Here is a 25,136-nt window from a genome sequence, read left to right as displayed (position 1 = left end):
TTTACCATTTGTCATGCTCAGTTTTCCAAGTATGACCCTTAGATGCATTCTCAAACCTTTAAAAAAGAGAAGTGCCAGTGGAACTGACATCAGAACATCTGAAGGGTGTGACACACTGTGAGCAGTAGTGAAGAGGAATGGTGTGGACAGCTCCCTATCAACCTGGGGGCTAGACCATGGGCAAGAAGGGGCACCAACAGCAAACCCCTCATGAGGGCGAGTACAATGTGAGCCAGAGGCCTTTACTCTTTCTTGAATGTGAACAACAAAGAAAGCACACAAGGAAGATACTGCTCTGATCACTGAGGACCATGCACTGCCCAGCCCTGCATACTGTGCTTGTTAGGATTGGAACTGGGTTATTGAGGTGCTGCTTCTGAAAGCTTCACCTGACCCTGGATCAGCCCAAATGACTGTGATTCCTGTGGGGAGCAACCCGGACTAGACTAAGTTACTGGAATTAAGGCTTATTCTATGCATCTGCTCCCCCACAATATGGCGCTGAGAAGGGAGAAACAGCTTCTACACAGCTGCCTCCAGTTCAACCAATAAACTGTAGGACCTGCTCCTGATTGGAGGAGAGCAGCGTGCTCGGCGTGTGGGTAGCAGAGTTGGGATTGGTGGAAGAGGACTATAAAGGAGGAGAGAGACAACATGCACCAGGAACATCTAAGGGGAACATCTATCTGAAGGAACACCTGTGCAGCCCCCGAGAGAGCCGGCCGGCGGTGTGCCGCTCCCCCGCAGAAGTGGGGAAAGTGGCCAGGGGGAACCGCCCTTCCACGGAGGTGGAAGGGATAGTAGCCAACCCGGCAAGAACCAGCAGCAAACCCGGGGAGGGCCGAGCAGATGAAAGAACAGCGCAGGGTCCTGTGTCGTTCCTCCATGAAGAGGGGGAGCGACAATTCCAGAGTAGTTGCTCCTAAACTCCTTAATGTTGTAGAGTGATGGGGCAGACACTGTGGTATAGCAGGTAAAGCCACTGCCTGCAATGCCAGCATCCCATATGGGCACTGGTTTGAGACCTGGTTGATCCACTTCAAATCTGGCTCTCTGCTGTGGCCGGGGAAAGCAGAAGATGGCTCAAGTGCTTGCGCCATCCTCCATCATTTTTTGAGGCCACAGCAGAGAGCCCAATGGGAAGTGGAGCAGCCAGGACTCAAACTACACCCACACGGGATACCGACACGCAAGCAGCAGCTTCACCTGCTACATCACAGCGGCAGCCCCTATATCTATATCTTTAAGATTGTGAAAATCGGCCGGAGCTGCCGCGGCTCGCTAGGCTAATCCTCCGCCTTGCGGCGCCGGCACACCGGGTTCTAATTCTGTCCCGGCTGCCCCTCTTCCAGGCCAGCTCTCTGCTGTGGCCAGGGAGTGCAGTGGAGGATGGCCCAAGTGCTAGGGCCCTGCACCCGCATGGGAGACCAGGATAAGTACCTGGCTCCTGCCATCGGATCAGTGCAGTGGGCCAGTCACAGCGCGCCAGCCGCAGTGGCCATTGGAGGTTGAACCAACGGCAAAAGGAAGACCTTTCTCTCTGTATCTCTCTCTCTGTCCACTCTGCCTGTCAAAAAAAAAAAAGATTCTGAAAATGATAAAATTCCTTCCATGATAAATGTACCCTGAAGATTAATCTTTAAAATGTCAGAAAATTCAATTATTTTATATGGTTATACTAGAATTTAAATTCTAATTTGGTCTTTTCACAAAGAAAACTATAACTTTTATTATATTTAAATAATTTTATATTACTAAAATGTTTTCAAGGAGTGCACTAGCCTGAAATAAAAATATTTTGACAAACTGATTCAGAAATAGGCTATTTTGTTTTTACACTTTTCTATGGACCAGATATATGAAGTTTAAATTGTACATATTTCCCGATCCACCTATGTGCTTCCATGGTACACACATTAAAGACCATGTTTTAGTTGTGACAGCATATACTACTGTAAGAAAAATGGGACACAAAGGGTAAAAGGTGAGCTGTCTCCGGCTCTGCAAATACTACAAATGACCCAGAGCAGGGAGAGGACTTGTGCCTGCTAGTGACTTCCCTGTGCATTCCTGAGATCCAGAGTTCGTTCTCTTACACCCCCAACATCGAGAGGAAGTATGGTACCTTCAAAGAGCTGATTCTATAGCCTAGGGCAAGAAAAAAATCAAAATAGCTCTGGAACACTGTTAAGTTTTAAGTTAGTGAGAGGCTCCTAGAAACGTGGGAGTGTAAAAGAACATGGAAGTCAACATAAAAGGACTTCCATTGAACAAGCTGATACCTGCACACCTTATACAAAAGCAGGCACAGAAAGGTGTAAAACGAAGGGAGGCACTGACACAAGTTTAATTTTTTAGAAAAGGGAGTACTTATATTGAATATTTTATTTTTTCCAACAATTAAGTCTGTTTATAGTATTTAGACTTACAGGTATTTATATTAGGGTAAGCACCAAAGAAGTAACTTGTAATTTTGGCAGAGGTACTGAAATGGAAAATACGATTAACTGATTAGCATAAATAGCATTTATGGTGGTCACAAGTAGCAACCAGGTAGGAGATGGCAAGGGCAGTCATACACAACAACCAAGGAGAGAGAGAATTCAATACTCTATTATAAAATATGAATTATTATCTAGATGTCTTAAACAGATAATTACAAAAATTAAATCTATCACTACTAAGAAGCAAAAACTCTACATCAAAATTCCCAATGAATATAAACATTTCCAACAATATGAAAAGACATCAAAATACCCTAATGACAAAGCAATACACTAGATATTGTCACTCATACAAAACCCAATACATCATTACTCCAAAAGGTAACAAGTATCAAAGACAAAAATTCATAATGAAGGGACTTAAAAAGCTTACCATTTAAAAACAAGTCAGCTCCACACAGTGGCTAAGGTTTGAATTTCTCTCATCTACATAATCAGACCATGTCCAGACTGAGATTCAGCTGGTCAAAAACCCAGATTCTCTCATTTTCCTTCAGTGCTAATAAGAATACTGAAACCCAGGAAAGCAGGAAAATAATTGGGAATATGTCAAAATTAAGAATCATACTATACTGGGAAGCCATTAAGCAAGTAGTAAAACAACAGATCACTTAAGCCATTGTCTTGATGTTTTAGAACAGGTTTATGTGAATATGCAAAAGTAAATTTCATAATCACTGCTTATTTATATATTTTTCAATTTGCTTAAATTGTTTCATGTTTTCAAAAACCTCATTCATACTAAATTTGTAATCACAATTTGAAATTTTTCAGAAAGTTCAATTAGCCAATTTTGGAATGAATGCTTAAATGCTCAAGAAAAACTGGTATTCTTAAATTTTATTTTCTCTGTACGAATTTAATGAGATGAACATTCAACAAAGTACACATTGTTTTGAGTATTCTTCATGTCCAAAAGTCCCTCTGACAATTAAACTGCCATTCATTATTACAAATACATGATTCAAAATAGAATGTCTGTGACTATGGAATCCTCACAACCCCTACTAGAATCCACAAGAGAAAGGGATTTTATAACCATTCAGAAAGACATTGCTTGGGTTATCTGTTCCCATCAAACACAGTAATTTGCTTGGTTTTAAATACCAATTAATGCTAACCTAATAGGAATCACACTTCTCTACCATCTGGGTAGATGTAACATGATGTATGACTGAGACTACTGCACACGCTCTTCTAACAACAGGATTTAAGTTGTGTTAGAGGGAAGTCTCTTAGACAAAAAAAGAACATGGAGCACAAACAGTTGACTCATAAAAGAAAAACTCGAAAGGTCAGTACTTTAGAAGGATACTATTTGGTAGCCAGATATTTCGGAATTCACAAAAGTAAAAATAGAAAAGGCTTCCTCAACCATATTTGATTTATAAGTGATACTTTCCTGGCATTTGTTCCTGACAGAATGAAAGAAAGAATCTAAGGAAAACCCTTACAAGCAAATAAAAAACAGAAATATCTTTGGGAATGTAAGCGCTCCAAAATTACGCCTAACATCAAGTAACCTGACTTCCGCTGGCATCATGCTGACCTAAATTGATTACAGGACTTCTAAGTCATGAATGTAAGCCTCACAGTATAAGGCCCTTTGGGGGAGCTGCTATTCGGAATGGGCCTCCACACGACCAACGTTCCTATGCTCATCCACCCACGCTCATACATCCCGAAGATGCTGAGCAGTCGGGGAAGGTTTTCACAGGCACGGCTTTTTTCTCATTTCTTCGTCCCAATCAAAATCTAATGCTTCATCATCCAGTTCTGGTAAAGTAAAGAGAGGGTTTGGGGCAAGAATCAGTTTCTCGGTTGACCCCCGCAGCTGAAAAGATTTCCTGTTACTGCCCAGTGCGGTGGCTGTGGTTGCAGGAGCACTTGGGTGGCTCTCACCCCAGTTCTTCCTTTCAGGAGGGGGAGGGGATTCTGATTTGGATTCTGACGGAGAAGTAAAGCAGAAGTTTGCCAGTTTGGCTAAGGTACCAGAATGAACCTTATTGCTCTTACTGTTGCCTGAAACCTCTTCCTGTTTGCCTCTCTCATGCATCCGAGGAGAACGCCCAGAGTCGCCCCCAGGCCCTGGCTCAGGCAGAATCACACTCTCTTCAGGGACATATTCCCTCTTCTCTTTTGATTCGTCCTTCTCTGGTGGCTGTCGTGGCTGCCCCCTCGCCTTACCCCGCAGCTGGGCTGAGCTTCTGGTTCCTGAGGTAGATGCCAGCATTTCTGGAGCCTGTGCAGGCAGAGCTGCTGCTTTTTTGGTTCTGTGCTGAGAAACTGTAGGACTGTGAACTGCTATTTTAGTTGTGCCAGTAGACACATGGCTGTGGTCTTCAGGGGAGTGGGTCAGTTTCGATTTCTGTTTGAAAGTAAATTTTGCCAGTTTGGTCAGAGGGGCACTTGGGCTCTCAACACTTTCAAGTTCAGGCTCTTCCGCCTCAACATGGGATTTTGGTCTCTTTCTTTTGGGAGTTTCTGATGTTCTTTCTGGGCTGTGAGAGGCTGTGGGCATGGAAGGTACCCTGGCAGTGCTTCTGCAAAACTCCTGGGTCCGCTTCTTGTGCCTTCTGTGCAGTTCACTAGGGACATGGTGAGTCGGTACAGAGTCTGGCTCATCAGCAGGTAATGCTGCTGCAGAAACTAGTGCTACCGTTTTTGCCTTTTTACCTTCAACCTTGCCTGACCTTAGTGGAGTATCTGTCTCTCCTGGTGATGAAAGTTGCCTGGCTTCCAATTTTCTCCTCTGGCTTGGTGCACTTTTGTCCTTTCCCTGAAGTTTGCTGTTAGAGATTTTCAAAACCATATCTTCCCCACTGGTTTTGGGACCAGGACATAGAACAGAGTCTTTAGGTTCAATCTGAGGAGTTTCCTTGAAGTCAAACCAGCCCAAACTATCATCTCTGCCACTTTTGTGCTCAGCTGAATGTTTTCTACTTGTTGATGTGCTGGGCCCTGGCTGGGATGGGGGATCTGGAAGTAGGCTTCCCTTGGGAATGCCTCCAGGAGAGGAGGTATGCATGCCACAGGTCAATTCTTGTGGTGTGGAAGTTCTGAACTGTGACTGTTCCCCTGAATCATTTCCTGAGGATCCTGGAGAAGCCTCTGCAGACTCCACTGCCTGTGGCTGGGACGGGTGCACATTCTGATTCTGTAACCTGCAGCAGAGACAAATAAGGGACATATGTACTGTACTGAAGAGAATTTGCTTTAATCTTTTTCTCTCTTTGGTCTCTGAGAAGCCATCTCAAAGGTTTAAGTCCGACATAATTCCAAGTTAATATTGAATAGTCCTCTAGAGCAGCAGAAAGAAATGATTCTTTTTATCAAAGTAGAGTTAAAGTGCTTTGATAAACATTCTAAATTAACTTGAAGCTGCAGTGAAATAAAGAAAATGAAACAAGAGGTTTGTCTTCATGTTTAGCTCTCTATGAAAGTCCATTCAATTCATTTAACATTGCTTGATATCAGAGTAAAATACGTAGTCTTATTTCTCATGCTAAATGCTCAAATATGAGACAGACATCTTTGTCCCAGCAGCTGACTGCTGACCAAGGTAGTTGTTGCTGTAGTTATTCAATAAAAACAGGCTGTAGATCACAACCAGAGTGAAAGACCAGAGATTATGATCTCTCACGTCTCTGAATTTTAGCTCATCTAAAAAGTCACCTTCCACAGGAGCCAAGAGTGTGCAACATCTCGGTGTTGGGTCTCCTACTACCCTCTGCACGTTCACACTCATGGCAGACACACCTGTGACACACTTCCTGTGAGGCCCAGGCATGTTTCAATACCAGTTCTGGGCTATTACCATTCATGAATTTGATAAAGATGTAAAATCTACTTCCCTAACTCTTTGTAAATAATGCCGTAGGACCAGTTTCTATCAGGAACTGTAGTTCTCTATAACAGGTCCTTCAGAAAGCCTTTCCCAAACGCTCTTTTGTTGTTCAGTACGCTAGGACCCTGCTTGCATGTACTAACTCTGAAAAGACGTACCACAAGCAGATGAGCAATCTATTCCAAAATTCATGTGTGAGCATAGAAATGGAGGAAGAATACATTTAGATGCATGAAAATGTAAACAGTATACAGGTGTGTTTCAAATGTTAACAGAAAACAAAAGTAAATTTTGATATATAGTTTTTTCATAGTGTGCAGTTTCCATGACCTTAGATCTATGACAAAAGCTATCCAAAGATTTCAAATATTTTTTGCATCAAAATAAACTTACCTTTTAATTCCATTTTCATTAATTTTTGAAGTACCCTCACATATTTCTTCAAAAAGATTGCAACTGACTTTTTTCTTATTAATTCCTTACTGCTACTTTCAAAAATACTCCATAAAGTACTACCTTTATAATCAGAAGAAATCCACAAAGCATTATTGTAAAAATATTGTGTAAAATTCATTCACAGCAAACCCACATTTCATTGCTACTAATTTGAGTTACAACCAAACAAAAAAGCAAATAACTTTCAAACTTACTACAAATACACTACTCAGCATAAAACTGAGTCAGGGATACTCATAACCATTAAAGCTCCACAACAATGTGAAAAAAGGTGAGAAAATTAAGAGGTAAAATAACTTAGCCCTATCATTTTATTCTGATTTTTGTTTCAGGAGTTAAAATGTCCCCTATATAAAATTTCTGTAGTTTTACTATACTTTCATAAAAAATAGTATCGTTGCCCTGCTTTGAAGTGGACAGAACAGCCACTAGTTGAGGTAGACTGTCCCTAGTCAAGTATTTTCTGGAAAAAAAATACCAAGAAAATACAAAGCATTTTATTATAATTATGCAACCATCTAAAGGCAATGAGAGCTTTCTCCTAAAGAGTAAAACCCAAATGTTATTTCAGTTTTTCTCACTTGACAAGATTAGTTTTAGAACGTGTCTTAGCAGTAGCCTACTTGGCTTGGTTCATTTGAGGACCCACACTGTAACATGGCTCTGCATTACAAAGAATTACCAATAGAAAAAAACATGTATGTATGTATGTATGTATGTGTATACATATATATATAGTGTTTTATTTTTAACCTTCTTTCCCTCTAAGGTCATTTTGAATCTGGAAGTCCAAATGCTATTTTTCATTTTTTCGAAAAACGAGATTTATTTATTCATTTGAGAGGCAGAGTTACAGACAGAGCTAGAGGCGGATTCAGAGAGAGGTCTTCCATCTGCTAGTTCACTTGCTTAATGGCCACAATGGCTGGAGGGGGGGCTGACCCAAAGCCAGAAGCTAGGAGCCAGGAGCTTTTTCCAGGTCTACTATGTGGGTGAAGGGGCCACCTGGGCCTTCTTCCATTGCCTTCTCAGGCACATTATCAGGGAGCTGGATCAGAAGTGGAGTAGCCAGGACTCAAACCAGCACCCAAATGGGATGCCAGCACTGCTGGTAGAGGCTTAACCTACTATGCCACAGTGTCAGCCCCCCAAAATGCTATTTTTCTAACACACAGTGAGTGTCTCATTTCCTTCCCTTATGAATCCAACATATGTCAGTTTCGAGAAGGTGAGGTCAACCAAAATGAGCAGCCCTTCTCCAAAGCCAAGGCCAATTTCAGGAGGGGCTTGAAAAGGACAGGCTACAATAGACCATAAATGGCCCAAAGGAATAACTTTGCTCTTAGACCCATGCTCTGGATCATAGAAAAAGCTAGGCGACCACAGAAAGGTAGGGGTGGGACAGCATCGACCTTATACAAGTATTAGTCAAAGTTCACCACAGCCTGGCACCTTGGTATTACAGGCTAAAGGCAGTGCCCACACATCCTGAGGAAGGCTGCTGAGGTTTGATATAATTTAGAAAGAGAATGATGATAGGAGAAGAGTTGGCAATGATTGGGAAAGAAAACAGTGGGAAAGGAACTCTCAAGGTTTTACCTGACATATTGAACAATTCCAGGATGGTCCCCAAGTTCTCCTGAAGTTGCCCCACTTCCACATACATTTCATGAACCAGACCCCAGCTTTAAGATCAACACCAAAAACCGGTTAAGGTGAATCAGGAAGTCACTCTACTGATCATAAAGACACCTGAATGCGTAAACTTGCCATTCTTCATTCCTGTTTCTCAGATACAGACTCAAAGATTAGCATTTCTGAAGCTCATGTATGACAGGTCTTCAGAAACTTCATGGAAAACAAATTTTATGGAAAAAAAATGCCTGGATTTTGCACCAACATAAATTTATCTATTAACTTTCTAAAGTTCCCTTGTATTTAGGAAAGAAACCTGTGTCTTGACTAATGCATGTGACACATTCATTGTGTCTTCACGTCTATTACCCACATTCAACAAGTCATTAAGAAAGGTATATTCTGAAACATTGCTTGTCTTTCCTAAGTTGGTACTGCAGAACCTCAGGATGTGGAACAGAGACAAGCCACCCCCCTACTTGGCCTGCCTGAATTTCTAACTCCCAGAAGAGTGAATACTAAAGTAGTATTGGTTTTATTTCAGCCACTGACTTCTGGCTGGTTGATTATATTGCAATAATACCTGACGCAATCCCCTACAAACAGTACAGATAGATTTCATACTTAGTTTATACTTCCTTTGCTTCACTAAGTGCCAAACATGGTTTTCCCATTTTATATCCCTCTAGGTTTTTTTCTTCCTTACCTTTCAAGTCTCCTAAGCTCTTCACCCAAGAGGCTCTGCAGCTCTAGCTTTTCCAGAATAAGTTCACACTGCCTCTGGTACTGCTCCCGAGGGTTTTCAGGAAAGGAAGTGTGGAGAGCGTTCACACCTCCTAGCAGTGCTCCTCCCTGGAGGGAGAGAAGATACCAGGGAGAGTTACCACGCTTCTACACTTCTACACTAGCAATCAGCAACCCCAGGCAGCTAAGCCCAGCCCACCACATCCCCATTTTGGGTATCAGAATCATCTGAGAGTCCCTTTCAAATTTCCATGGCTGTCTCCGCCAGTCCATGGTGGCAGTCATTGTTCCAGGAAGCCATAATGTCACTAGTGGGACCAAGAGCATCCATCCTTCAGCCATGCTGAGAAAAAGGATTAAGACCCTCCTACTTTCCATCCATGGGCACAGTCATCCCACTGAAACAGCATTTATCTCCAAGATATATTCTCAAGAGTTATTAGATCTAGAATATGATCATTTCTATAACTCTTGACATGTTATATAGAATGTTTATTAAATGTTAGATACACAAAAAATCCTTACCTGCATTGAAGATTCCATTACTGAAACCACTGTAATAGCATCTTCCAGAGTCACAGTGTCACGAAACATTAGGCGGGCATGAGCTGAGAAAACAAAACACATTTGTTTTTCAGGAACATTTAAACGTCATTTTCTGTCTGACTTCCTCCCCCAGATTGTATTTAATGAACTAGGTAAGAATTATAAATTAGTTTTACTAGAACAAGCACAAAAGTCAATGTCCAGCTAATTTTAAGGTTGTTTCTCTAACGAAGGGTCTAATCTGCACAGCCCAGGCAATTTTGTGTATTTACATGTAAAGATACTCCAGGTTCTAACACACAATGGGGCCATATAAACATCTCTGTTAACTATTCAGCAATTTTTAATCCCCATTTTTTAAATCTATTTTAGAAACTTACAAAATTAAAACTCTCATCCTTGGTGCTTCTTTTTATCAATGAACTTCTCAAAGTCACAAAACTAGCAATCCTGAGGCATGGGTATTTCTTGCCCTACTATTAGCATAGAGCATATTTTTCATTAAGCATATATTATTTCATCATATGATACATCCAGTTCACAAGAATATTTTTAAGAATTATTTAAACATTGGCTAAAATATAAAAGACAGTATCAAGGCAACAAAGTTTGAGTTGCAACTAGTTGCATGTGTGCATGTAAGCTTATGCGTTGGGGAAGGGACAGGGCATGACATTTTGCTCTGGTTGTTAGAAGGATAGAGTGCACCTGAAATTACTGAGTTAAATACTAGAGATGCTATTTGGGAAACGATTCCTCACAAAAACTATCCCACTCTAAATGCTAACAGAGATGCCACTGAGAAACAGAACTGCAGAAATGGCATCTTAAGGTACAGAATGTCCTAAGATCCTTCTTTCCTAATAACACTACATTCCACTCAACAAAGTGATCTTAGAAGAATGGAAGTCTCAGGGTTCGGAGAACATGTTTTAAGTGGTCTCTGAGCACCTTTGTGTAGGGATTGTTCTAATTCGTGGTTTTTTGTTTTTGTTTTGTTTTTTGACAAGCAGAGCTAGACAGTGAGAGAGAGAGACAGAGAGAAAGGTCTTCCTTTTCCATTGGTTCACTCCCCAAATGGCTGCTACAGCCAGCGCACTGCGCCAATCCAAAGCCAGGAGCCAGGTGCTTCCTCCTGGTCTCCCGTGCGGGTGCAGGGCCCAAGGACTTGGACCATCCTCCACTGCCTTCCCGGACCACAGCAGAGAGCTGGACTGGAAGAGGAGCAGCTGGGACAGAATCAGAAGCCCCAACCGGGACTAGAACCCGGTGTGCGGCGCCGCAGGCGGAGGATTAGCCAAGTGAGCCGTGGCGGCAGCCTCTAATTCATTTTTTAATCCATGGTGCCCAGCCTGGCACCTTGCACATAGTACCTTCTGCTAATCGTATCAAGCTCTCCAACAGACGGATGGTTGTCCGTGCAGCATTCCGGCAGTCACTCTGCCTTTGCATCTGGTAGTAGCGCAGAAGGACTTGATTGCCCACGTCAGACAGTGAGGGCTGTAGCTTCCTGATGAGGCAGAAGTAGGTTTTCATCTTTTCCATGCTCCAGAGCTTCTCTGATTTGCTTGGGTAACCTGCACATGAGTAAATAAATTCTAAGAACAAACACTTCATTTTAAGGGTTTTGATAAAGTTCTTGTACTCATCTTTAAGGAACTTTTAGTTTTGTGGCTACTGAATTATAGCCCTGTTCTCTGCACAGCATAGAGTTCTAGAATAAGCCTTCTTAGGATCTAACTTTTATTTATTTGAGAGGGAGAGAGGGAGGGAGGGAGGGAGAGGGAGAGGGAGGGAGGGAGGGAGGGAGGGAGGGAGAGGGAGGGAGGGAGGGAGTGAGGGAGAGAGAGAGGCAGATAGGATAGCTCCTATCTACTTTATTCCCCCAAATGTCTAAAGCAGCTGGGGCAGGGCCAGGGCTGAAGGTGGAAACTAGGAACTTAATCTAAGTCTCCTACATGGGTGGGAGGGATCCAAACACATAAACCATCCCAGAGTCCACTGGAACAGGAAGCCAGATATCAAAGTGGAGCCAGGATTCAAACCGGTCATTCTGATATAGGATGCGAGAGTCCCAACTGGCATATTAACTAAAATGCCAAATACCTGCCCTGGTGTTAAGAATATCTTAGTTTAATAAAAGTTAAGTTTCCTGTAGGGGTTAAAATTATTCAGAATAATTCTGGTCTTCCCAATAGTAATAAATAGTACTTGAGTAAATCTAATTGAAAGAAAATCCCTTATTTAGAGATTTCTGCTCACAATTCAGTCTAGGTTTCTTTGTATGCAAGAGGTGAATGGTAATTTTACATCCCAAGTTTGGGCCCTCTCATCACAAAGGATATTGTTTCCCAACTATAATCTCATTAATGGCAAATAGAAGAAGTCCCTTCTACTCAGTATTCTGGGGCCTGCTAACCAGCTCCTGTCACTGTTTGCTAAGTACTTCTCTACTGCCTGTTGGGCAGGGTGCCTTGGACATTTATTTCATTTTCTTCACAGGAAATTTTCCTTAATTAATTGGTCAGGTTGAATGATTTGTCTTCACATACCTTTATTTTCTAAGATAAAGGAGGAAATTATATGATCCCAGTCTTCATTCTTAGTATCAAGCAAAACCAGGATCAGGTCAAATCGACTTAACAGAGGGCTGCCAAGGGCAATGTTCACAGACACGGACTCCTGCGGGTCGTACTGGCCTTTAGGGTTGGTTGCTGCCAAGATGGTAGTCCTTGTGTTCAGCTTGCACACGAGGCTACCAAGAGAAAGCACGCAATTCACGGATGTGATACTCAAATAAAAGACATAATTTTATTTCTTAAATAAGAGGGCTGCTCTTGTAGTCTTAAAATCTAGAGAAAATCCTGTGAAAGAAAATATGCAATGACCCAGGTGATGGTAAACAAGGTTAGACAAAGCACACTGAAATTGCTGTATCTTGAGATGTAACTGTTCAAAAATAGTTTTTAATGCCACAACTCTGAGCAGACCCCTCTGCTAATTGCTAAGAAGTGTACAACATTAACCAGACATGCATACTGTTCTTAAGCAGCTTGCATCCATTAGCTATGATGTAACTGAAGGCAGCATATGTCAAATTCTGGAAGTATAAAGATCCTAGGAGAAATAAGAATGACTGAATCCATCTATATGGATGGAAAAGATGATCAGAGAAACCTCCTGAATTAGCTTTTGAACTGCATCCCTTCAAGATCTCTAAACATTTTTAATGGAAAGACATATACTTGTGGCGGGGGTGAGTGTAGACAGGGAAGGATGACTTAGAGAATGGTGAGTGGTTGAAGCAAAAACTTCAACCACTGCAGGAAGAGAGACAAGAAATATAAGGATTTCACATGGAGTTTTTAAATTTTTTTATTTTTTAGATTTTATTTATTTATTTGAGAGGCAGAATTACAGAGAGAAAGAGGGAGAGACAGAGAGAAAGGTTTTCCATCCACTGGTTCATTTCCCAAGTGACTATGATGGCAAGGGCTGGGTCTATCTGGAGCTTCTTTCAGGTCTCCCATGCAGGTGCAGGGGTCCAAACACCTGGTCCACCTTCCATTGCTTTCCCAGGCCATAGCAGAAAACTGGATCAGAAGAAGGGCAGCCTGGACATGAACCAGCACCCAGATGGAGGCTTAGCCCACTACACCACAGCACAGGCCCCCACATGGAGTTTCTGACATGCAATGGTCTAGGCTTCATGGGTGGGCTAGGCAGGGAAGGACTGCCTATGGAAACAGGGTGGGATGCTAGCACAATAGTCAGTAAAGAAGCACAGAAGTCCAAAACAAAGCAGTGGCAGAATAGGCAGGCATGTGAGAGAACTTAGGTATTGACTTTTATTTCTCTTCATTTTGATTTTTCAATTATCCATTTGAAAGGCAGAGACCTGGATAGAAAAAGAGCCACCATATGCCAGTCCACTCCCCAAATACTGACCACGCCCCCCGCCCCCCAAGTGAGGCCTATGTTGGGAACCCAATCCAGGTCTCCCACGTGGGTGGCAGGAACCAAATCACTTACAGCCATTACAGCTGCTTCCCAAGGTCTGCAGTAGCAGAAAGCTGGAGTCAGGAGCAGAGCCAGGCATTGGACTCAGGTACTACAATGTGGGATGTGGGCATCTTCACTGCTAAGACAGAGCCCATTCAGGATACTGTTTTTAAATTAATTAATCATGAGCAATTCCTCAAAATAATACTCAGACTCACTGACAAATTTCCAGTTGGCTCCAGCCAGCAAGCTTCAAAATATGTGTGGCAAATGGCACAAGAAAACACTCATTAATAACAGAAATACAAAGCACCTTTACCAAAAACGAAATCTACTTTTAAAAAGTCAGAAACAGAATAATTCTGAATAGACCATCCCTATCTTATAATTTATTTATTGAAATGGCACTTGTTTAGAACTTGAGTATGGTTTGCATAAAATACTATAGTAAATGGGTACTATAAATTTTGCAAAAGTACATTTAATTCATACTCAAGCAATATTATTTACATTTGTTATAAAGAATAAATATTTCTACAATACTAGCAATGAAACAAAATGCAACTGCATATTAGTTAATCACACAAATTTTGTTTTCAATGCTAGGTGAAATTGATTTCACTTCCTCTTGATGATCAACAAATATTTATGGACTGTTTCTGGTGCACAAAAGACTGTAATAAGAATTCAAATAGGCGGGGGCCGGTGCCATGGCTCATTTGGTTAATCCTCCGCCTGTGGTGCTGGCATCCCATATGGGCACCAGGTTCTAGTACCGGTTGCTCCTCTTCCAGTCCAGCTCTCTGTTGTGGCCCAGGAGGGCAGTGGAGGATGGCCCAAGTGCTTGGGCCCCTGCACCCGCATGGGAGACCAGGAAGAAGCACCTGGCTCCTGGCTTCAGATTGGCGCTGTGACAGCCGTAACAGCCATTTGGGGGAGTGAACCAACGGAAGGAAGATCTTTCTTTCTACCTCTCCCTCTCACTGTCTATAACTCTACCTGTCAAATAAAAAAAAAAAAAGATTTCAAATAGGTACCCAGCCAGTCCCTTCCCCCAATTAGTTTATAGTGGGACCACTGGAAGATGAGGAGCCTCAGAGTGGATGCAGTGTCAGGAACTACTCTATAGACACCTGGGTACCTTATCTAAAGCTTACAATCTAAAATTTTCCTTAATGCGAGGAAGAAGATGAACAAGCAAAAACACAAAGAAGTTGGTAAATCATTCCTGAGGTAATTGGGGAGAAATGAGAAGAATAGGCTTAAAGAAGAGGACCAAGGAAGATTTGTGTGTGAAGATGAAAGGCTAACATGGGAGACATCACCAGAAATAGGGGCAATTAAAAATAGAGGAGTTGGCAGGGAAGAGGAGATTTTGTGGGAGAAAAAGTCAGGTAGATCCCTATGCAAAAGGAGTAAGGGGATAGTGCCGGGAGGAAGACAGTTGTCTCTGGGAATCTGAAAGAGGGAAAGGTGTACTCATCCAGCCTTACAAATTATACTGAAGAATTGCTACAGACAGAAAACAGAGAAAGATAGTCATCATTATGAAAGAATGTGAAGGGAGAGAATTTCCCAGTAAAAGTACAAAGGAAATCCAAAGCAAATCCAAAGCAAACAATAGGAATATTTACAGAAAAATGGCAAGGCCAAGTCGTTACTTATCAATAGCAACCTTGAATGTAAATGGCCTAAATTCTCCAATTAAAAGACACAGACTGGCTGAATATTTAAAAAATAAGACTAAACTATTTGCTGCCTAAAAGATATATATCTCAAAGAGACAAGCAGACTGAAAGTTATAGGATGGATAGTTCATGCTAACAGAAAGCAAAAGCAAGCAGGTATAGCCATCCTAATATCAGACAAATTAAACTTTAAATAAAAATTGTTAAAATATAGACAAAAAATGGCATTATGAAATGATTAAGGGATCAATTCAACAAGAAAATGGGATTATAATAAATGTATATGCAGAGGCTGGCACTGTGGTATAGCGGGTAAAGCTGCTGCCTGCAGTGCCATATCCCATATGGGCACCAGTTTGCATCCCGGTTGCCCCACTTCCGATTCAGCTCTCTGCTATGGCCTGAGAAAGCAGAAGATGGCTCAAGTCCTTGGGACCCTGCACCCACGTGAGAGACCTGCAAGAAGCTCCTGGCTCCTGGCTCTGGATTGGTGCAGCTCCAGCCATTGTGGCCAATTGGGGAGTGAACCAGAAGATCGAAGACCTCTCTCTCTCCCTCTCCTTCTCTCTCTTTGTAATTCTGCCTTTCAAATAAATAAATAAATAAATCTTTAAAAAATAAATTTATATGCATCTAATCCCAGGGCATCTGGCTATTTAAAATGTTAATGGATCTAAAGGGAGACACAGACTCTAATACAATAAAAAAGGGGATTTTAACACCACACTTTCATCAATGGAATGATCAACTAGACAGAAAATCAACAAAGAAACAAAAAAGCTAAACTATACATTAGGTCAAATGGACCTAACTGATATTTACAAAACCTTTCAACCCACAGTTGAAGAATTATATTCTTTTCATCAGTGCATGAAGCATTCTCTAGGACAAACCATATGCTAGGCCATAAAGCAAGTCTCAGAAAATTCAAAAGTACTGAAATTATATAGAATGCAATTTTTCTGACTTAACAATGAGACGAACCTGGAAATAAACAACTTAAGAATCTCTAGAAGATATGCAAATACATGGACACTGAACAACGTGAACAGTGGGTCACAGGAGAAATGAAAAAGGAAATCAGAAAATTCCTGGATATGACAATACAACATATCAAAACTTATGGGATACAGCAAAAGAAGTTACAGAAGGAATTTTATAGCAGTTGGTGCCTACATCAAGAAATTGGAAAGGTATCAAATAAATGAACTTTCAATGTATCTCAATGACGCAGAAAAACAACAGCAAACCAAACCCAACTTTAGTGGGAGAAAAAAAATAATTAAAATTAGAGAATAAACAAAATTGAAACAAAAAATAATATAAAAGATCAGTGAAATGAAGAACTGGCTTTTTGAAAAAATAAAATTGACACACCATTGGCCCAACCAACCAAAAAATGAATGAATGAATGAATAAATGAATGAATAAATAAATAAAGGTAGAAGACTCAAATCAATAAAATCAGAGATGAAGGCCGGCGCCGCGGCTCACTAGGCTAATCCTCCGCCTAGCGGCGCCGGCACACCGGGTTCTAGTCCCGGTTGGGGCGCCGGATTCTGTCCCAGTTGCCCCTCTTCCAGGCCAGCCCTCTGCTGTGGCCCGGGAGTGCAGTGGAGGATGGCCCAGGTGCTTGGGCCCTGCACCCCATGGGAGACCAGGAAAAGCACCTGGCTCCTGGCATCGGATCAGCGCGGTGCGCCGGCCGCAGCGCGCCGGCCGCGGCAGCCATTGGAGGGTGAACCAACGGCAAAAGGAAGACCTTTCTCTCTGTCTCTCTCTCTCACTGTCCACTCTGCCTGTCAAAAAAAAAGAAAAAAATCAGAGATGAAAATGGAGATGTTACAATGGACACCACAGAAATGAAAAGAATCATCAGAAATTACTACAAACAGCTCTATGCCTACAAATTGAAAAATCTAGAAGAAATGGATAGTTTCCCAGTCACATACAATCTACCAAAATTGAGTCAGGAAGACACAGAAAACCTAAACAGACCCATAATCAAGGTGGAAATTGAATCAGTAATAATGACCCTCCCAACAAAGAAAAGCCCACAACCAGATGGCTTCACTGCTGAATTCTACCAGACTTTTAAAGAAGAACTAATTCCAATTCTTCTCAAGTTATTCAAAACAACTGAAGGGGAGGGAATGCTCCCAAACTCCTTCCATGAAGCCAGCATCACCTTAATTCCAAAACCAGAAAAAGATGCCATAAAGAGAATGACAGACCAATATAAATGATGAACATAGAGGCAAAAATCCTCAACATAATACCAGTTAATCGAATCCAAAAACACATCAGAAAGATCCTTCATCAGGAACAAGTGGGACTTATCCCTGGTATGCAGGGATAGTTCAACATACCAAAATCACTAAATGTGATAACATCACATTAGCAAATTAAAGAATAAAAACCATATGATTATCTCAATAGATGCAGAGAAAGCATTTGATAAAACACAACATGCTTTCATGATAAAAACCTTAAGCAAATTGGGTATAGAATGAACATTCCTCCACACAATCAAGGCAATTTATGACAAACCCACAGCTGACATAATATTCAATAGGGAAAAGGTGGAAGCATTTCTAAGATCCAGAAACAGACTAGGATGCCCATGTCCACCACTGCTCTTCAATATAGTCCTGGAAGTTTTAACCAGAGTCATTAGATGAGAAAAACAAATCAAAGGGATACAAATTGGAAAGGAGGAAGTCAAATTATCCCTGTTTGCAGATGATATGATTCTACATAATAGGGGAACCAAAAGACTCCACTAAGAGATATAAGAACTCCTGAAAGTGTTTGGTAATGTTGCAAGATATAAAATAAAATTAATGCACAAAAATCAATAGTTTTTTATACATTGACAATGTTATGGCTGCCAAAGAACTTCTAAGATCAGCTCATTCACAATAGCTACAAAAGTTTTAAATACCCTGGGATAAATTTAATCAAAGAGGTGAAAGATTTCTATGATAAAAATTACAAAAGATTAAAGAAATAGAATAAGACACAAAGAATAATGGAAGAATCTTCCATGTGCATGGGTTGGAAGATTTAATATTAAATTGTCTATACTACCAAAAGCAATTTACAGATTCAATGCAATCACAATCACAATACCAACGACATTCTTCTCAGAACTAGAAAAATGCTGCTAAAATTCATATGGAAAACACAAGAGACCCTGAATAGCTAAAGCAATTTATATCACAAAACAAGGCTGGAGGTATCACAATACCAAATTTTAAGACATACTACAAGCAGTTATAATCAAACAGCCTCATACTCGTGCAAAAATAGACATGTAGACCAATGAAACAGAATAGAAACTCCAGACATCAATCCATGCATCTACAACCAACTAATCTTTGACAAAGAAGCTAAAATCAATCCCTGGAGAAAGGACAGTCTCTTTAACAAATTATGCTGAGAAAACTGAATTTCTGTGAGCAGAAATATGAAGCACGATCCCTCCCTTACATTACAAAAATTATCTCAAAATAAAACATGAATCTAAATCCATGACCTGATACTATCAAAATAATAGAAAAAAGCAAACTGGAAGTTCAGAGATATTAACTTCCCCAATGTTGCACTGACAGCAGTACAGCAAAGGTTCAAACCTGGATGTGCTAAGCTCTTACTTCCAAACTGCCTCCATTGTGGGTTGTAACATTTTAGATGTACAACTCCTACTGTCTTAAAAGATTCTATGGATGGTTTAGGTATCTAACTACTTAATCTACCTAATTAAATGATACAAAAAGAAATCTTTACAAAGCTTAGGAATTCTAAAATCCAGAGTTCTTTTATACTGACAGGCTCAATGGTCATCAAGTAATAATGGTATGGGGGAAACACAGTTTGGTGGGGGCACAGAAAAATTCAATGTTTGGGGTAAAAACTGCATGGCATTGAGTTTACTGCCTAAATTATTTTAGCTGTAGAGTTTAGAATCATACTGTTGTGCAACCAGTCCCTAGGACTCTTTTCAACTGGTAAAGTGAAATTCTACACCCATCAAAAAACTCTAGATTTGTCAAAAACTCCTTTTCCCTTAATTCACATTTAAACTTTCCTACAAATATAGCAGTAATTTTTCTAAACATTGAAAAGTTAAGTAACAGATGATTTTATCAGTATAGGCATTCCAGAAAGTGTCCTGTTTTTGTGATGGTCTCCCACTACTTCCAAATACACTTTGTGGGATGATGCCTATCTTGACTTCTGGCTTTAATCACTAACCCAGATGCTTACACTTCCAAATTCAGCATGAGTTGACAGATGCTATATATTCACAAAATCTTGCCTTTTTCCTCATTGAAACACAGCAAGTTTATATTTCCCACCATCCCTTTATAGTGAAGTAGAGCTATAAGTCTGGACAATGGGATGAGGGTAGAAGAACACACACAACTTCTGGATTCCACCCCTAAAAACTTCCTGTGAAATTCTCTGTTGTATTATTAATTTGCCAGTGGAGGACAAAGAGCAGACTCTGGAGTCTGAAAGATCCATGAAAGAGGAGCCTGGGCCCTAAGTGATGGTATAGAACAGAGCACTCTACTCTCATTCCACATCAGACTGGCAGGAGCAAGAAAAACTTTCAGGTTCAAATTATTGCAGGAAATAGATGAGCCTGGGCAAGAATGACCAGTTTTCTGTGTGTGTGGGGGGGGGGGGGGAGGATTGAAGTGATCAAGCCCTATTTTTTTTAAATTGTTTTTATTTACTTATTTGAGAGGAAGAATTATGGGGTATAGGGAGATAGAAGAAGAGGGGGAGAGAGACAGACAGCTATCTTCCATCCACTATTCACTCCCCAAATGGCCACATCATTTCGAGCTGGGTCAGGCAGAAGCCAGAAGCCTGGAGCTCATCTGGGTCTCCCACATGAGTGGCAGAGGCTCAAGTACTTGGGCCATCTTCCATTGCTTTCCTAGGAGCATTAGAAGGGAGCTGGATGGCAAGTGGAGACAGCAATGACTGGAACTGGTGCTCATATGGGATGCTGGCATCACAGCAGGCAGATTAACCCGCTGAGCCACAACATAGTTCCCATAGGGCTGACAAATTCTCAAAGAGAAATAAAAGACAATAAAGACAGCTCAGAAATTTGAGGATTTGAAGCACTGGAAAAAGAACTGCTTCTAAATTCCACCTGGTAAAAAGCAAGACTGAAAAAGAATTTGAACACAAAGGTCCAATAAATGTTCTCAGTTGTATAAAATGATTTAAAACTAGTTTGCAAGGCCTTGTGGTAGCCAGGCTGAGTAATAAGGCCATACCCACGTCCTTATCAACACCCTACACAACAGAGAGAGGTGGAAGCAACCCAGGTGAAGAAATGGATAAAGAAAATGTGTTCTATATGTACAATGAAAATTATTCAGCCTTCAAAAGAAAGAAAATCCTACAACACAGATAAAGGAGCTCCTCAAGGACATGCATATTAAGTGAAAAAGGGCAAAAAAAAAAAAAGAGAGAAACACTGTATGATTTCACTTACATGAAATATCCAGAGTATTCAAATTCATAGAAACAGGAAGTAAAATGGTAGTTGCCAGAGGTTGGGAGGAAGGGGAAGTGTGGAGTTTTTTTGATGGGTGTAGAGTTTCACTTTGCAAGTAGAAAAGAACTCTGGGGACTGGTTGCACAACAGTATGATTCTAAACTGTACAGCTAAAATAATTTAGACAGTACACTTAATGCCATGCAATTTGTATCCCAGACATACAATTTTTCTGTGCCCCCAACAAACTATGTTTCCTCAACATCAAATGCAGTGAGACTGGGGGGTGATTAGGTTTAGATCAGGTTAAATGGGATTAGTGTCACACATACACCTAAGTGAGAATTAACTTCTGCCTGAGTTAAGCCACTGTTTGCCACAGAAGTTAGCTTACCCCAACTGGTACATAGTAAAGTCACTCCATCAAACACCAGACTCTGGCTCTGGCAAAACCTATCTCCACAATGTTTGAGTGATCACCTTGCCAAAGTAATCAGGCTAGAAAACAGCCAGTGATATAGCATTCACATAGCAGTTTCCAAATTTTTTTTTTCTTAAGACTTATTTATTTTATTTGAAAAGTAGACAGAGAGAGAGAAAGACCGAAAGAGATCTTCCATCTACTGTTTCCTCCCCAAATGGTCCTAATGGCCAGGGCTGCACAGGCAAACCTAAGAGCCTGGAACTCCATTCGGGTCTCTCACATGAGTGGCAGGGGCCCCAAGTATTTGGGCCATTATCTGCTGCTTTCCTAGGCACATTAACAGCGAACTGGATTGGAAGTGAAGCAGCCAGGACTTGAGCCACAGTCCAATATGGAATGTCAGCATGAAAAGTGGTAGCTTCACTCACTGTACCATAATACCAGCCCCCTGACTTTTCTATATTTACAGATCCTCAGCTTAAAACAACTATTTAGCATACAAAAAAGGGAGCAAAATAATACTCTACAAAACTATAAATAATCAAACATGTTAATGGTATTCTCACAATCCTTTATCCTCGTCATTTTTTTTTTCAAAGATTTACTTATTTGAAATGCTGAGTGAGAGAGAGAGAGAGAGAGAGAGAGAGAGAGAATCTTTCATCCACTGGTTCACTCTCCAAATGGTTGTAACAGCCAGTCAGACCAAAGTTAGGAGTTTCTTCTGGGTCACCCACATGGGTGCAGGGGTCCAAGTACTTGGTACATCGTTTGCTGCTTTCCCAGGCCACTAGCAGGGAGCTCAATCAGAAGCAGAGCAGCCAGGACTTGAATCAGTGCCCATATGGGATACAGGCACCACAGGTGGAGGTCTAACCTATTACATCACAGTGCCAGCTCCCCGAATCATATTCTTTACAGAATTACAAAATGCAATCCTAAAATTCTTAAGGAATCATAAAAGACCTAGAATAGCCAAATCCATTCTGAACAACAACAAAAAATCAAGCTGGAAGTATCACAATACTTGACATCAAAACATACTATAAAGCTATGGTAATTAAACAGAATGATGTTGGCGTAAAAACAGATACATTTATCAGTGGAACAGAACAGAAAGCCCAGAAACTAATGCACATACATACAACAAACTGATTTTTGACAAAATTGCTCATACATACAGTGTAGTAAGGCTAATCTCTAAAAATCAAATGGTGCCAGCAAAACTGTATGTGTGTGTGTGTGTGTGTGTGTTTAGAAGAATGAAATTAGATCCATACTGCTCACCATATACAAAAATCAATTCCAGATGGATCAAAGACCTGAGGCCATAAAGTTTCTGGTAAAAAGTAGGAAAAACACCCCAAGACACTGATATAGGAGACAACTTCTTGGACAAGACCCTAAGAGAAAGGGCAAACAAAAGCAAAACTAAACAAATGGGACTATATCAAACTCAGAAACTTTTGCACATCAAAGGAAATGATCGACAAAGTGAAGAGACATCCAACAGAATGGGAAAAAATATTTGCAAACCACTTACCTGACAAAAGATTAATATCCCAAATATATCAGCAACTTAAAATAACTCAACAAAAAAAAACCTACCAATCCAGCTAAAAACTGGGCAATTATACAACTTCAATAGACAGTTCTCAAAAAAAGAAATATAAATGGCCAACAAATATATGAAAAACTGCTCAACATTACTGGCCATAAATTGCTAATCAAAACCACAATGAGTTATCATCTCACCCCTGTAAGAATGGCTAAAATCCAAAACACAGAGAGTGACAATTGCTGCAGACGATGTAGACAAAAGGGAACACTTCCACACTGTTGGTGGGAATGTAAATTAGTGCAGAAAATGTGGAAAACAGTGTAGAGATTTCTTAAAAGACTAGAAGTAGACTTGCCATATGACACAGCAGTCCTACTGGGTATATACCCAAAAGACTTGAACACAACATATCAAAGAGATCCCTGCATCACCATTTGTATAGCAGCACTCTTTACAATAGCCAAAATTTAGAATCAATCAAAGTGTCCATCATCAGATGAGTGGATAAAGAAAATGTGGTATATATATACAATGGAATATTATTCAGCCATTAAAAAATGAAATTCTACTATTTGTAGGAAAATGTACACAAATGGAGGATATCATATTGAGTGAAATAAGCTGGATGCAGAAGGACAACTACTGCATGTTATCTCATATGGGGGAGCTAAAATTTAAAAAAGAAAAAAAGAAACATCTGTGTGTATCAGTATTGCTGCAAATAGAGCTTTTGCAAAGTTTTGCTTTATATCTTTGTCAAACCAATGGTTAAGAATGTTGTACTACTGGGGCCAGCGCTGTGGCATAGTGGGTGGGGCTGCCACCTGTAGGGCCAGCATCCCATATGGATGCTGGTTCTGGTGCCAGCTGCTGCACTTCCAATCCAGCTCTTTGCTATGGCCTGGGAAAGCAGCAGAAGATGGCCCAAGTCCTTGGGCCCCTGCACCTGCGTGGGAGACCTGGAAGAAGCTCCTGGCTCCTGGTTTCAGATTGGTGCAGCTCTGGCCATGCGGCCAGTTGGTGAGCAAACCAGCGGATGGAAGATCTCTCACTCTTTCTCTCTGCCTCTCCTTCTCTCTCTTTGTAATTCTGCCTTTCAAATAAATAAACAAATCTTAAAAAAAAAAAGAATGTTGTACTACTATAGTTTTAATGATCTGTGTACTTTATAGTACTTTAAAATGTACTACAGATGAGTGAAATGGTCAATTTTCCATTCAATTATTTATAGCCACTGTCTATATTCCTACTAAACTAGTATCTTTTTACTTTTTATTTGTTAAACTTTTTATTCGGTGAAGTGTTAAGTCTTTTTATTGTATGTAAATTTAAAATATGTTATCTCAAAAATGAAAAAAAAAGGGAGATGAAAAGGGTGGAAAGGAGAGAACAGGAGGAAGGGAGGAAAAGAATATCATTATGGTCTTAAAGTGGTTCTAAAAAGCACACTGAATCTGTTAAAAGCCAATTAAAATTAAAATTTAAAAAACAGAGTACTTAAGCAGGCACAATTTTCATCTATCGACATGACTATAGGGTAGGCACTGAGCCAGGAAGCTGACCTATCTGAATTCTAAGTTGAGAACATCCCTGTAAGAAGAGTATTATTATTTGCATTTTATAGATGAGTTAACTGATGATTACAGATGGTTGTAATCTCCCACAAGGTCAGAAAAGCAGTAATGGAAGCTAGAATTGACTCCAGGTCTCTGATCCCAAAACTTATACTGTTCCTATCATAACTGCAATGACTATTCAACAAAAAAGTTTTACTTCGAATGGAGTGATATTCACTGCCATTGTTATCACTGGAAATTTGTTGTTAGTGATGACAGTGATTCTAAGTTTCAAATAATTTTATTGAGAATTCACAAAAAAAATAATTGCAGAGGGAATATGTTTGCTATCTGAAAAGTGCCTGCTCTTCCTGAGCATTCTTTTTTCAAACCACATTCTCTGTAAGGAAAACATGGAACCTAATATCCAAAAGAGAAGGGATTCAAATTCCGGTTGAATGACTGCTACTGTTTCTAAGGGAAATTTAAATTTTCAGAGTGAGAAATGTTAAATCAGGTCAAAATTTTCAGGCCGACAAGTGTTAGAACCGTTATGTTCAGAAATCAAAGCAGCTAACATGAGACACTTGCCAACACACCATGGTCTAGTCATCCCTAGAAACAGGTCAGAAATAGTTCAGTAAGTTCA

General features: G+C 40.5%; 1 protein-coding gene across 8 annotated transcripts in view; it reads right to left on the bottom strand.

The window, feature by feature from the left end:
* Positions 1–25,136, bottom strand: part of MCM9 (minichromosome maintenance 9 homologous recombination repair factor) — a 404,677-nt gene that overhangs the window by 303,082 nt on the left and 76,459 nt on the right. For 4 of the 8 annotated variants that reach the window (XR_011388553.1, XM_008263432.4, XM_002714928.5 and 1 more), the window contains 5 exons: positions 12,285–12,487; positions 11,106–11,309; positions 9,712–9,794; positions 9,149–9,294; positions 2,346–5,668 (listed from right to left, as the gene is read on the bottom strand). Coding sequence is in view for 5 of the 8 variants with exons in the window: in XM_008263432.4 (XP_008261654.1) it covers positions 4,216–5,668; positions 9,149–9,294; positions 9,712–9,794; positions 11,106–11,309; positions 12,285–12,487 (2,089 nt within the window). In the remaining 3 variants the exon portion in view is untranslated. Of the gene's footprint in view, positions 1–2,345; positions 5,669–9,148; positions 9,295–9,711; positions 9,795–11,105; positions 11,310–12,284; positions 12,488–25,136 lie in introns of those variants that run through there. The other 4 variants (XR_011388551.1, XR_011388552.1, XM_051855376.2 and 1 more) reach the window with 1 other exon arrangement.

Source organism: Oryctolagus cuniculus, chromosome 5, assembly GCF_964237555.1.
Source record: "Oryctolagus cuniculus chromosome 5, mOryCun1.1, whole genome shotgun sequence".
In the NCBI taxonomy this organism is placed as follows: Eukaryota; Metazoa; Chordata; class Mammalia; order Lagomorpha; family Leporidae; genus Oryctolagus; species Oryctolagus cuniculus.
Note: the sequence above shows the minus strand (reverse complement) of the source record. Positions and strands in the feature narration are given on the sequence as shown.